The following is a 14,013-nucleotide window of genomic DNA, read 5'->3' as shown; positions in this document are numbered from 1 at the left end:
AATTCTTATTTGCTAGACTTTCAGTAATTAAAATCTGCCTAAATAAATTACTCCCTGCTGCCCTAAGTTAATTATGTAAAAAAGATATCATTGTCAGTGACTCTCTTGTTTTGATGATGATATTGAGTCAGACACCTAAAAGAACAATTAAATTCAATGCTAAGCAACTTATTTATGTTTGGCTTATCACTGTTATTAATAAGAACATTATTTTAGTGACTGCCTGCTGAGAGCTCAGCTCCTGGATAGCAGTTGTTTTATAATTAATGTTTTCTTCCTACTGGCATGTTCTTCAACTCTCTTTCTTCATATTCTCGGTTTTTCAAAGTACAGTAATAGCATTTAGTTTATCAGAAAGCCTTTGTTCAAGGAGAGCTTGAGCATGCAAGGAATCAGCATCACAACAGCAGCATCTTGCATTTTTGTTAATAACTAATAGCCTTTCTACAATGATTTTCCAACAGTAGTTTCAGAGTCTAAAAAATAACATTCAAAATTTTTACCTATATTTTATGGCTGAGGAAACTGAGGCACAAAAAGAAGTGACTTATCTAAAACCTCCTAGTAAGACAGTGGCAGCATCAGGAGCAGAACTGATTTCTGCGTTACTGTTTCCAGCTCTGAAAAAAATCAAGGGATGAATAGGAATGGAAGGGAACCCAAATCAGTGGAGCTACAATATATACCAGCCATGGCTCTGCCTTAGAAATTGTTCCATATTCTCATAGGTTGTGATTCCTCAAGCAGGGTGCGGACTCTGGCAAGGCAATGTGAGGAGAGTTGCACCAATTTTGTAGTATCGCTGGTCCTTCACTATACGCATCCTGTGGGTTTCACCCTTCAGAATTACCATTGTACAAGCTGAAAAAGGGCACAAAGCTGCTCCACACCTGTAACCCGTGCAATAACAATAACAGGTTCCCATTTTCACTGTTGCTATTGAAGAGCTTGATTTTTAAAAAGACAGCAAACACATCAAAAAACCTCCATTATTTTAAGGTGTGGAGTGATATCAGAGTTCTTTGTGTAGGAAATTATATGGGAATTGAGACCTGGCATATCAAATGGTTCAAATGTGGAGAGACTGTGAGGAAGAACATATCCATTTGTGAATTTTATACATGTGTGTCAGCCGCATGATGAAGCCAAAACCGTCAATGCTTAGTGAGTCAGCATCCAAGCCAGCATCAGGACTGAGAGAGTTCATAGTGTTTATGGAAAACATCTAGAGTCAAGGGGATGGGAATAAATACACACTGTGTCTACTGTAGCTCCTGGATGCGTGAACACTTAGAAGCCACCAGATGAGGCAAAGTTAGATGCTGTGCTTTTCAATGCAAACATATTAAAAGGCAGAAGAGGCTAGGCCGGGGAGCAGGGGGAATAAAATTAGCCTTCAGCAACTTTCTGCTCAAGAATCCAATGGAAACAGTATATTGGATTCACCTGTCCTGCCTCCAGTTCCGAGCGTGTACTTAGGTATGTACGTATTTGCAAGCCAGCTCTGCAGTGAGTGAACGAATTACGTTGACAAGTGGTACTAAGTATTTTCAAAAAGATAAAAATGTCAGACAAAACTTTCACAAAATCCTCCATCGTAGCAGTTGGATTTCATTTAATTCCTCGAGAGTGGACACCCAGATTTGCCTTTGACTTCAGCGTAGCCACAGGCTCATGGTTTACAGCGGAGTCCAAATTTCACCCACTGTGTCTTGTATTCCAAAAAACTCAACTATTACTTCATTTAGCCTTACGTTGTTTAAAAATAATTAATGCAGAAATATAACAGTTTGCCCAAAGACATACTGCAACTCAGTAGCAGACCTGGCTGTCAAAGTCAAAGTTGTTTTGGGTTGGTTTACTGCACTTCTATTACAAGCTTTCCATTGGGCAGTCCACCTTTTGCGTTACTCCTTTTCATTTATTTATCCAGGACAAAACCAAGCTTTCCCTGAAGAACCCTTTTATTTTATATTTCTCTCAAAGATATTCGGAGGATTTGCCTTCCAGGAAACCACAGAGCCATCGTTTGGTAAATGCTATTTGAGCATTCGTTCACTAATAAAGGTCAGCTGTACCAAAGCAACTGGCCAATAAATAGAGGCTCCAGTCTAACACAAGTAAATCTCAACAAGTCATAAAACTTCTACAAACATGTGAAGGGAGAACACCTAAGTGAAAGACACTGACCTCATCCAACTCCCGCTGAAGCCAGGGGAGCTGCGCTGCCTATCATAGAATCATAGAATCATAGGGTTGGAAGGGACCTCTGGAGATCATCTAGTCCAACCCCTATCCCTGCACAGGCACTGAGCCCAGCACAGACCTGCCTTTTCTAGCTCTGTCTCGGGCAATCCCGAGAGCCCTGGAGGAGACAAACGGAGTATTATTTTTTTTGGTGGGCAAGAACAAAACAGAAACCACTGGCAACAACATCGCATCTTCTGAAATATGCCTGAGGCTCACTGTACAAATAAGCTTTCCATTTTCATCTTCCTAATGCTATTTTTAGAGTATATTGGCAGTGCCAGATGCCTCTTTCAAAGGCTGGACTCTCTAGAGCTGGAGTTAGATTTATAACCATGTGCTTGCTGGCCACAGATGTTGAAGATGACAGGCCTGTGAGAAAAGTCCCCCATTGTTAAGATGACATTGTTCAAAAAGCTGTTTAAAATAGTTACTCACAGCATCTTGAGTATTTCAACATAACAGCCAAGGATCCTGTCTGCCTGGGCGCTCAGCTCAATGCTCATGGTGCTGCAGGTAGGACTGACCATCAAGCAGTCAATCAGGTTGGGCTCGCTGCCATTGCCCACGTTGGCTGTCATCTTCTGATTAGCTGTGTTGTTGCGCTCCACTTCGACGTGGATCTCATTAGAAGTGACAATAACTGGCTTGTGACGGGATTCAGTCAAGGTGGCCTCTTGAGAGACCAGGTCAGGACTTGTGTGAAGAAGGCGGAGGGGGAGATTAGGCTTTCGGTCACACTGCTGTTGGCAACCATTCCGAATTTCCTTCAGGCTTGGTGAATTGTCTCGACTGAATTTTAAAAACAAACAAATAATTTCAATAGACCAACATAACAGCAGAGAGCAGGAGACAGAGTGCAACACTGAGAAGCCAAGATCTTTTGCAATTTCCCACTGCATTTCACCCCAGCCCACCGGATTGCCTTCTTCTGTGTAACTGGATTAGTGAAATCAATTAAAAACATTAAAAGGCTCCAACAGGACTGTTCTGCAGCCCCTATTCTACAAAGATTCAAGCTTTTCATTACTCTAATTGACATGCCAGTTTAGTAGAAAGGTGAACTTTCCCATCCAAGTTGTGCAAAGCTGTAACAGAATCCATGCCCAAGTATGTATCTGGCTACAGTACATGCCCAGACATTTGTCTGCAGCCCTCGCGTCTGGAATTTTTGTTGGACACTAAGCAGCCCCTGTCCGTGCTCTACCATGAGGAAAGGCAGACAGGCATAAACAAACAGGAAACATAGCAGAGGGGAACCCTCAGTGTCTACTGGAAACTGGCTCTTGTGTCAAGAACCGCGGCATCTATTTTGCCTTAAGTCAGGAATCAAATTTTCCACAATAATGGAAACAGCATTGTGAAACCGGCTCAGGTTCAAAGCTGTAGATACACAGGGATTTACACACAACCCCTTCTTCAAGATCTCACCCTTCCCTTTGCCTTTGGTGTAACACACACTTCGTGCTGGAAAGGGAGCAAACCCAACACCGCCCCGGGTAGTGGTTAATTCCCATTGTGGAGCACTCTCATCTTCTGCTGGCCTAAAAAGCCTGGTCACAGCTGCAGTCTGCCTTAGAGGAGTATCTCAATAGCGTCCAAGATCAGCGTGCAGCTGGCTGTTGAGTTTCATCCTGGAAGTTACTGCAGCTTGCATCACTCCTGTACTGGGAACTGCCGAGCTCCTCGCGCTGCCCCTGTGTTCAAGCGTGGGAGCCAAAGACGTGCAATAACAGACGGCCATGCTCACTGCCTCAAAACGTGCCACAGTGAGTATGAGCGAATCAAGGTTCGGCATCTTTCAGGTTTTCAAGCACACAGAGTGTAACAAATAAGAATCACATATCTACAAAAACATGCATGTGATTGACCTGAACTCCCACGTGTAACACTAGCAATGAGCAGAGTGCGAATGAAGACATGCTCTCACGTACCCACACCCATGCTCACACCCATCTTGCCTACAGAGGCCATGAGTATGGAAGTGAGTAACATGGAGTCGGCTGGGAATTCATACTGACCTGTTGATAAATTCCTCGTAACACGAATAAATGGCTGCTAAGCAGACAGCTACAAGATTTGGCAGGACCCTGGGATGGGGGCATTGTCCAGTTGGACCATGCATGCTGAAAAACAAACACCAAGATGACATCATTGTGAGGAAGATTTCTGTGGGCAAAAACAGTCAGACAGAACAGGGTGCCAGAACTGGATAGACAGCCTTGGGGGAATCTTCAGAAGGGCCATAACACAGAGGTTTTTTAACCCTGTCAATCCCTACCCAATGGCTTTAATTATGAATAAGACTAAGCTGCATCGTCAGTTTATTTGCTGTGGTATCTCTACCGCCCCCCCCCCCCCAAATCTCATGCATGACTGAGCATAATGTGGTCTAAAGTTAATGGAAATCTCTCTGTAGAGGCTCTGAATCTAAATGTATAAAAAGAAGAGACACACAGCACAGTCCATTTGCTTCTAGTGCATAACTAGCCAGAAAACCCCAGCCACATTTGAGAATTAGGTGTTTTTTTAAAAAAGGCAGATGGAGACTTCAGCAGCATTGCCTCATGGACTCTTCTGATTTATTTGCTGTTTGCCAGTAACAAAAAGCACCAGCTACTCTTAACAGGCAGTAAAGAGATGAGCAGGGCTGGGAGAAGTAACACAGCAAAGCATGCACACAGGACTGGAAATATGCCATAAATTAAACACAACTAACCTATGAATAAACTTCTTCACCACCTCCATTCCGGCATTCAGCTCATTCAAAGCCAGAATATACTCCTGAGTAAACAGCCGCAACCGAGGGCACTTCCCAAAATCCTGTCCAAAAAGGAGAGACTCGGTGAAGATGGTGAAACATGCCTGCAATGTACGTTGGAACCATGGGTTTTCAAAAGAAATCAACGCAAACACAACCAAAATCACTTTGTTATTATGCTGACAGCTTCAAGAGCACAGTATCACTGCATGCTGAAGTAACACTCTTCCCACGAATAACGACATGCTTTCCAATTCTTCTTTTTCCCCCCATACCCACCTTGAAACAAAAGACGTGTTTAATGAAAAAAAATAAAAATCCTACCTACACTTACACTTGTTTTCTACATTTCACTTTATACCTTTATTTTGAAATGCATTGTGTTTTGCATTTTTGCTTCCACTCATAATTGCAGTTTTTTAGAAATGCAACTGAAAAATATATTTTACTTCCATGTTTGACATCATACCTATTTTGGTTTTAGAGAAAATCTTTTCGACGAGCAATCAGCAAGTGATCAAGTACAAAACCAGAGATCAGTTCTTTCTCCAGGGACTTTACTCCAGCTACAATGTGAATTTGACAGGTGAGCTCAACAGTCACTTTCATTAAATCCTGCAGTCGGAAAGGCACCTGCTAACTGAAATCCTGCATCTCCTCACATCACCTGCTATTTTTAGACGTGAAAGGAGTAAAAGCTGCTGTCTGGTGAGTGTTATTGCGCAGCACATTTCTTCACATTTACGCAGGTGTAACCTTATTACACAGATGTTGCAGAACTACAAAGCTCGATTTCCAAGCAGTGAACAAGGCCCTCTGAGGACAAATGAGCCCTCCCAGTTATCCCTCAAGCAGCTGGCTGTGGAAGGAGAGTCATCCTGAAAAAATAAATAGCAACTGAAATTTTAAAGAAATGCCACAAGTGGTAACAAACTGGTGGTCTGTAAAAGGGAAGATACACTCCCAAAGCACTGAAACCTTCTGTTATTTGTATCGGTTTCAGGCACTTCTATAGCACAACTTATATTAATATATCTCATAGGTTTTACAGCTAGAGAAAATTGCCAAAAATGTGAATACAATGTCTCCTTCAAGTCTAAGTGTCACTCTTCGCTAGTACTGAATGGCTACCTGGTAACTTCTCCCAGCGAAAGGACTGTGGGGATTCCATAGTTGCTATTACAATTAAAATCATTAAACTTCTAACAGCTCCTTCTGGCCGGTGCAAATACGCTTGGTTCAAAGGCATGAGACCATGTATGCTTCCATGTATCACTTGGCGCCATTTCATTTCATGAGCACTCCCTGAAAGATAGCCTTTGCAGTTGCAATTTGTTTATTAAATTTTTCAACCCCTGTAGGTGTCCTAACTGAAATTAAAGTCCAAGAGATCATAAAGAGGATGTCACTGCTGACCGCTCTAAAATAAAGTATCTCTCTAAATAGAATATGATGCCTTGTCACCGTACCAGGTACAGAACAGTTCCCAAAAACCCCCAAACATTAGTGCTTATACTCAAACATTTGGGCTGAGCCTACAAACAGCTGAAATCCAAAGGTACTGAGAGGTTGCTGAGCACTCCCCAAACAACTCGGCACATAATAGCCTCCAGTCCTGCACACAACCGGTAGTATCAGCCGGACAAAAAGCTACCCTTGTTCTTTGGAGACTTCAAAATGATAGATAAGTGAAGCGCTCCTTCCCCATTTTTAGGTGGGAAACTGTGGAACAAGACTTGTCATGAACTTATCAAACACCACAGGGCAAATTAGCAGCAAAGGTGGGAGCAGACAGCTGGGTCTCCTGCTCGAAGCACACTGCATCGCATGGGGCCTCCTAAGGTTATGAAGTTTACTGCCAACAACAGTCCCCCTAAAGGATAACTTTATTTACATGCACACACACACACTCTCGAAAAGACTATTCAGTACAGAAGTCCCTGGAGAGCAGTAAAGTGCCCAAATCCACTCCAATTAATATATGACACCGTAAATTCTCTGACTACACACTGCGGTACAGACATGTTGATTTTCAATCTGCAAATGTTAAGTATGGTAAATATACCCAATTCTCTGAAGCTAACCAAATACAAGCATTACACTATGCATTTAGATTTTATTTGAGACCCTTTGAGAGCTCTGGATGCTTTAAAAAAAAAAAATCAGTCCAGAATCCAAGAATAACATTTACAGAATATTTCACTGAACACTACAGAATATTCAAAAATGTTTACATGTCTGCAGAGTGCAGGCACGGAGCCAGGAATATGACCTTTTTGCCATCTTGGGCTTTCTACCTAGTTCTGTAAACGCAAGGAGTTAAATAATAATACTGTTTTGAAATTAAGAAATATGAACTGTTTTCTACTAGGTTCATGCTATACACAGCAGGATACTGGATGGTCTCTAAAATTGTATCAGTTACTGAAAAGAAGTTGATTGTCTAGTTACAGCGGTGTGAGATCCATCCTTGAGATCACAGCCAAGTCAACTGTCTTAAATATTTTATTTTATTTATTTCTTACTCTGCCACAGCATTATGAAATAAAATTTCTTTATGTAACTTAAAAACCTTAGCAGGAAACTTAATATGCCACAAAGGATGGAGGGCTGATAAACACACAGACCTCTCTTAGGAAAGGAATATGGATCATGTAAGAATATCTTCAGCTGGGGGGGCTGAGAGGGGGGAAATCTGGTACATGGAGTGGAGATCGCAAAGCCGGTAGGGCAGTCTCCTAGCATTTACTTCAGTCACTAGCAAGGAATTGATTGGCAATGAGAAGAGAGAAAGCAGCCTGGACGAAAACAATCATAAAATGACAGAGTACCCGATTCCTGGAACAAGAATAGCAGAAAACCATAAGGAAATTCAGGAAACAGAGGTAAGAACTCATTGGACACGAGTCCGAAGAAAAACAGAAATCCAGAGAGCTGGGGGTGTCTTAAAGAAAAAATGTTGAGGGCCTCAGCTCGAAATCAACGAAGTCCCTATTCTGATTTTGTTATTTAATTGATTTTAAACCATTATAACCACAAGGATGGCATGCAGGGAGTAAATAAGGAGCCAAGAGCCAGGTGGGAGAGAGCTGGAGCTGCATATGCTGGCACTGCTGCCAAAAGAAACGTTCCTCAAATCACGGCTTTGCTTAGATACTTTTGAAAGTCCCACGGAATGCTTATTAGTTCTGCATTTATAAAGCAACACACGATTACAAGCAGCATTCACAGTCTGGGGGGGTTAGATTTAGATATCACTGCGCTTTGTTCATTACAGACAATAGAGCAGCTGCTAATTATTGAAAGGTATCACAGTAAAACTTCTCCAAACTGACCAAGTTCCTATAACGTGTGCACTCACCATGTTGTGTTTGAGAATCCTCTGTACCACCGGTGTGAACACTTCTATCACAACCATGGACCGTGGGCGCTCTCGGCAGTGCTGTAATGAGCAACAAGTCATTTTGTGAGCTGCAGAAATTATGAAGACAGGTCTCCTCTGGCTTCACATCCCATGCATGGATCACCCCAAGATCAATCCAAGATCAAAGGGCTAAATTCAACCTTCCTGGGATGAGGGTACTCGTAACACTCCTCTCTCCTATGGATTAGCTGGCATTTAATAGAAATTACCATGGGAGCTCATAAACTACACGAGTTCCTTCCCCGCCTGCCTATTTTTCACAAAACTCACTGGAATGTAGTATTTTTGGGACTTCTACCCCTTTTGTCAAATTTGGTTGGAACTTGCCAACAGATGGGGTTGGGGATGTAGATACGTAGACACAGGCAGTGTAATGGCACAAACTCTCCAATACGAAGAAGCTCTGCAATCCAAACCACTCAGAAGTTTATGGAAAGGATGCAAAATGCAGCACAAGCATGGATTTGTGCTGAAGATATCAAGAAAAGATATGATTTTATGATCCTTATGATCTTCCCACTGACATTACCCAATGATCTAATACCATTAGGGCTGAGCTATGCATCATATTACCAACTCATCTGAGCACGGTGACACCAATGATTTTTGCATTAGCTAAATAGAACACACAGTAGGACATCTCTTGTGCCCAGACTGAGGTGTGGGAGTCTGAAGATTTTAACTCTCACAGAGGATTGCAGTCTGATGTACTAAGGATATGGATCTATTTATCATAATGGTGCTGTTAACTACTCCAATATCATTGGTTGTTGACCAAAAACTAAAATCAATTGGGCATGAGGTAAGGAGTTAAAAGAAAAAACCCCACTCCCTCAAACAGCTACACTCTCATACAACTATGAGATTTTAGAAAGTAAAGCTGTTCTGATACCTTGCAGAAGAATTCACAGAGGTCAGGAGGAGGATGGTTGTTTTCCAGCAAAGGTGCAATTGCCTTTAAAAAGAGACAGAGAGAAAAAAAGATAATTAGACGACTGCAAGTAGTGTAAGGATTTTGCAGGGAAATTATTTTTTTAAAAAAAAAAAGCTCACTTTTAAGAAAGGAGGACAAAAGCATCAATTGATAAATTAGAGGTGGGCTGTGTGTTTATTTTACACATAAGCTCAAGCTCTGCTATGAATCCTCTGGAAAATTTTGCTTTTAACTACATCAGTGTAAATACATAAAACTCAGCAAAGGAGTACAATTTTAATAATAGTTTAAATGAAAAGAGGAGCAGACCAATTGTTTTAGGACGTAATACAGCAAGGATGAATCTGGCTCACTGTTTCAGTTATAACATCTCCCTAAAAGACAAAACTGAAAACCACCTCTTTCATAAAGAGTTCAAGCTCTTTTTGTGAGAAATAACTCACTAAAAGCAACATAGCACTGTTCCTACCTTGGAGGACCCTATTCATCAAAATCAAGCATCTAACTTTGTGAAAGTTGAGTTCAACCATTCGCTCTTTGTTGCTACGCAAACCAATGTGCTTGTGCTTGGTAAATACATTAGAGGTCATGCCTGCCACTGAGGGTGTAATGAACTTATGTTGTTGTTATTTCCTTTGTAAATTAGAAAACGGTACTAGAACAATGTATTCTGTCTGTGTGGTGGTGCCTTCGGGCTTTTCCAATCTTGAGCTAAAGGGATTCCCAATACCCATTTAGACGTAAGACTCTAAACACAGCACCTAGGACATTTTGTATTGAGCAACTAAACACCAGATATTTCATCTGGATGGCATCCGGAGTTTTACTAAGGCAGCCTGCTTTGTTTTTTGCTCTCCTTCTTGTCTCCTTAAAGATTTCAGCCCTGGCGAGTCTGCTTGCTATGACAGTGTTTCACAATAGCCACTTTGACACACAAACAGGTCAAGATTAGTATGAATTTTAACAATGAAACCCAAGCGTATCTGCAAAGATCTGTTTTGGTTACACATAACATTTGTGATGTTTCTGTTCATTATCGTGTGCCATCCTCCTGCAACTGTTCACTCTTCCTCCGGTGGTGGTCCAGCAACAGTGGACTGACTGAGAATGCGACACTATTGAGTGAGACTAGAATATCCTCAGTCTCCGTCCAACACCCGAGCTAAAGATCTTCCTTGAATCCATCTTTTGGAGTGTTTGCTGGACCTGCCAAACCACAGGATCCATGTATTGCAAAACCACCAAGTGTTCATACCTGTCCAGTAACTGTCAGAGGGCCACTGCATCAGAGATATAACCAGATGGTTCTCAGCCTAAGAAAAACGAGCTTTCTTATTTCAGCCCAGTCCTTACTGAATGTAGGGAATAACCACAACAGACACTGTCAAGCGGGTCACGGCTCTGTCTGTACGGTCAGTGTGGAAGAGTGACAGCATCAAAGCACCCTGTATTTTCCTTATGTGCGCTGTGGTTAAAAGCAGAAAGTTGCTGTCTCTCGTTGCCTAGCGATGGCAACATGTGCTTCCCCTTCCTCACCAGGAACAGATCAGTTGTTGTATTGATCTGTTCCAGCACCATCCAGAGAAGGCAACCTGGTTCCATTTGCACAGCAAATCACTGTGTACTTTTAAGATACCACGTAAACACACAGTATTAGCAACACTTCCTAAGAATAGCACAGGTTAGCTGTGCAACGGCAGCAAGCTCTGAATGCCCAGAAACTGCCATCTCCTCAATGGTTCGGGCACAACCTACAGAAGGGCAGGACTTGAACTGAACAAGCCATCACCCAGAACTGATGCATAACGTAGGCTGAAAGGACCTTTGGAGGCCACACCATCCAACTTCTCCGCTCACAGCACGGCCACCTTTTATTAAAAAATCCTTTCCCCAAAGCAACCAGTTGTAACTGGGGGCCTGAATTACCCTTGGCACTAGAGTAAAAAGAACGCTATAGCATACCTCAAAGAAAAGTAAATGCCACTTCAGAAACTTATCTCAGTGACTGATTCCAGCTAAAATTGTATCTTAAGCAGCAGTTAAACACAATTCACACCTACTGGCAGCTACATGCCACCTTGTCACTTTGCAGAGAGAGTCATGGAGATGTGATACGATCAGGTGGTGGGGAGGTTCTAGATTAGATTAATGGGAAAATCTCCTGCAAATTGCCAGCGACTGAAATTAAGTTTCAGTGATGGGGAACCAAGTTCCACTTCTCTGATAAATTGTTGAGATTTTATATTTTCTTGCACAAAGAAGAGCGCTGCCATTTGATTCACTTACTTCTATGTCTAAATAAAGGTGACTGACAGAAAAGAAAAAAGTTGAAGAGGGTAGTTTTAGAAATCAAGTAAGCAGGGGGTTAAACTGCAGTGACACATACACATACCCACACTTACAAAAACAATCTCTAGCTCACATACCATCAGCAATGGAGACATTCTGTACATGGCAGCATTAGCCCCTCAGGAAACTAAGCCTAAGCGTTTTATAGGATACATCTGGAAATGATGGGGTTTGACTATTTAAAGTACATATATAGATATGAACATTGCACTGTGCAGCCTAGTAAGAAAGCCGTTTTGGGAGATGATTAACCCTCAACAAGCTGTACTGCTTCAGGTAAGTTGATGTGGAAACTTAACTGTTACTCATCTGTGAAACAAGAAAAGAGGAATGACAAAACCATACCAAAAACCAATAGAACAAATGAGTTTGGTCCTACTTAAGTTAACCAGCATTGGTGGGAATGCTTTCATACTTGCCCAACTTCACTGGGGCAGAGGCAAGCATTAACAGAAGTGTTATCAAACAATGCAGATTTTGCCAGAAAGATACTCACCACAATAATGCTCTCGTGGTCTTGAGTGGTTAAGTTGTTGTTCTGAAAGAGTTGAATAGAAGAAACGAATGAGCAAAGAGTACTCTGAGTTGGCACATCAGCATACAGTCCTCTTAGCTACCACCAGACAGAAGCAGAAAGGCTCAAGACTGCAATAGCTTCTTTTCAGAATAAAATTCACCAAAATAAAATCATTCTCTTAAATAAGGTGGTAGACTATCTGCTATGAGGGGTTGTGCAAGCTTCCATTTCTCCCTCAGCACATTCAGACTGAAGCCACCCCAGTCATAAAAGCTGAACACACAAACACCAGGATGCCAGAGTAGGTCCCAATCGGTTGGAAAATTAAAGCTAGTGATACATTTCTTTAAAATGGTTTCTTAAGACAGGCTTTATGTTTCTACAAAAATTAATAAAAAGATTGTTGTGGTGCTGTATAATGTTTGTTGGTAGCAAACTAACTGCTGCAGTTTTCCTGAAATTCCTTCTTCAAACATGGAACCAGTAAAAGGCAATAAATTTATTGCAAGTCACCTATGCTACCACCTATGCAAAAGGATTTGCTTTCGGCTTTCTCAGCAGCATGATCAAGTTTTCTGAGCGGTCAGGGATCAGGCTAGGAAAGCTAAACCCAGATAGAGTTAAATCTGGCCAGGGATGTCAAGGGCAACAAGAAAAGCTTCTACAGGTACACCAGTGGTAAAAGGAAGACTAGGGAAAACGTGGACCCTCTCCAGAAGGAAACTGCAGACCTGATTACCCAGGATATGGAGATGGCTGAGATACTCAACAATTTTTTGCCTTGGTCTTCACCAGCAAGTGCTCTAGCCACGCCGCCCAAGTCACAGAAGGCAAAGGCAGGGACTGGGAGAATGAGGAACCACCCGCTGTAGGAGAAGATCAGGTCTGAGACCATCTGAAGGTGCACAAATCCATGGGACCTGATGAGATACATCCGTGGGTCCTGAGGGAACTGGTGGATGAAGTTGCCAAGCCACTATCCATCATATTTGAGAAGTCATGGCAGTCCGGTGAAGTTCCCATCAACTAGAAAAGGGGAAACATAACCCCCATTTTTAAAAAGGAAAAAAGGAAGACCCGGGGAACTACAGGCCAGTCAGTCTCACCTGTGTGCCTGGTAACTGTGCTAAGGCACATGGAAAACAAGGAGGTGATCAGTGACAGCCAACAGGGCTTTACTAAAGGCAAATCGCGTCTGACAAATTTGGTGGTCTTCTATGATGGGGTTACAGTGTTGGTGGACAAGGGAAGAGCAACTGACATCATCTACCTGGACTTGGGCAAAGCATTTGACACTGTCCTGCACGACAGCGGACAGACGTGGATTTGACGGATGGCACCCTCAGTGGATAAGGAATTGCCTGGATGGTTGCACTCAATGGCTCGATGTCCAAGTGGAAACCAGTGGCGTGTGGTGTTCCTCAGGGGTCAGTACTGGGACCAATGCTGTTTAACATCTTTGTCAGCAACATGGACAGTGGGATTGAGTGCACCCTTAGCAAGTTTGCTGACGACACCAAGCTGTGTGGAGCGGTCAATACGCTGGAGGGAAGGGATGCCGTCCAGAGGGACCTGGAGACGCTTGAGAAGTGGACCTGGGCAAATGCAAGGTCCTGCACGTGGCATGTGGGTCGGGGCAATCCCACGCACAAATACAGGCTGGGCAGAGAATGGACTGAGAGCAGACCTGAGGAGAGGGACATGGGGGTGTTGGTTGATGAGAAGCTAAACATGACCCAGCAACGTGGACTCGCAGCCCGGAAAGCCAGCCTCGGCTGCAT

General features: G+C 42.6%; 1 protein-coding gene across 1 annotated transcript in view; it reads right to left on the bottom strand.

Annotated features, from left to right (window-relative positions):
- Nucleotides 1–14,013, bottom strand: part of CMIP (c-Maf inducing protein) — a 139,332-nt gene that overhangs the window by 23,296 nt on the left and 102,023 nt on the right. The window contains exons 5-10 of the mRNA XM_063334695.1: nucleotides 12,212–12,253; nucleotides 9,325–9,387; nucleotides 8,370–8,450; nucleotides 4,967–5,070; nucleotides 4,269–4,373; nucleotides 2,686–3,039 (exon numbers count right to left, since the gene is read on the bottom strand). Of these exons, the coding sequence (XP_063190765.1) occupies nucleotides 2,686–3,039; nucleotides 4,269–4,373; nucleotides 4,967–5,070; nucleotides 8,370–8,450; nucleotides 9,325–9,387; nucleotides 12,212–12,253 (749 nt within the window). The remainder of the gene's footprint in view (nucleotides 1–2,685; nucleotides 3,040–4,268; nucleotides 4,374–4,966; nucleotides 5,071–8,369; nucleotides 8,451–9,324; nucleotides 9,388–12,211; nucleotides 12,254–14,013) is intronic.

This window comes from Chroicocephalus ridibundus, chromosome 4 (genome assembly GCF_963924245.1).
Source record: "Chroicocephalus ridibundus chromosome 4, bChrRid1.1, whole genome shotgun sequence".
Taxonomy (NCBI): Eukaryota; Metazoa; Chordata; class Aves; order Charadriiformes; family Laridae; genus Chroicocephalus; species Chroicocephalus ridibundus.
Note: the sequence above shows the minus strand (reverse complement) of the source record. Positions and strands in the feature narration are given on the sequence as shown.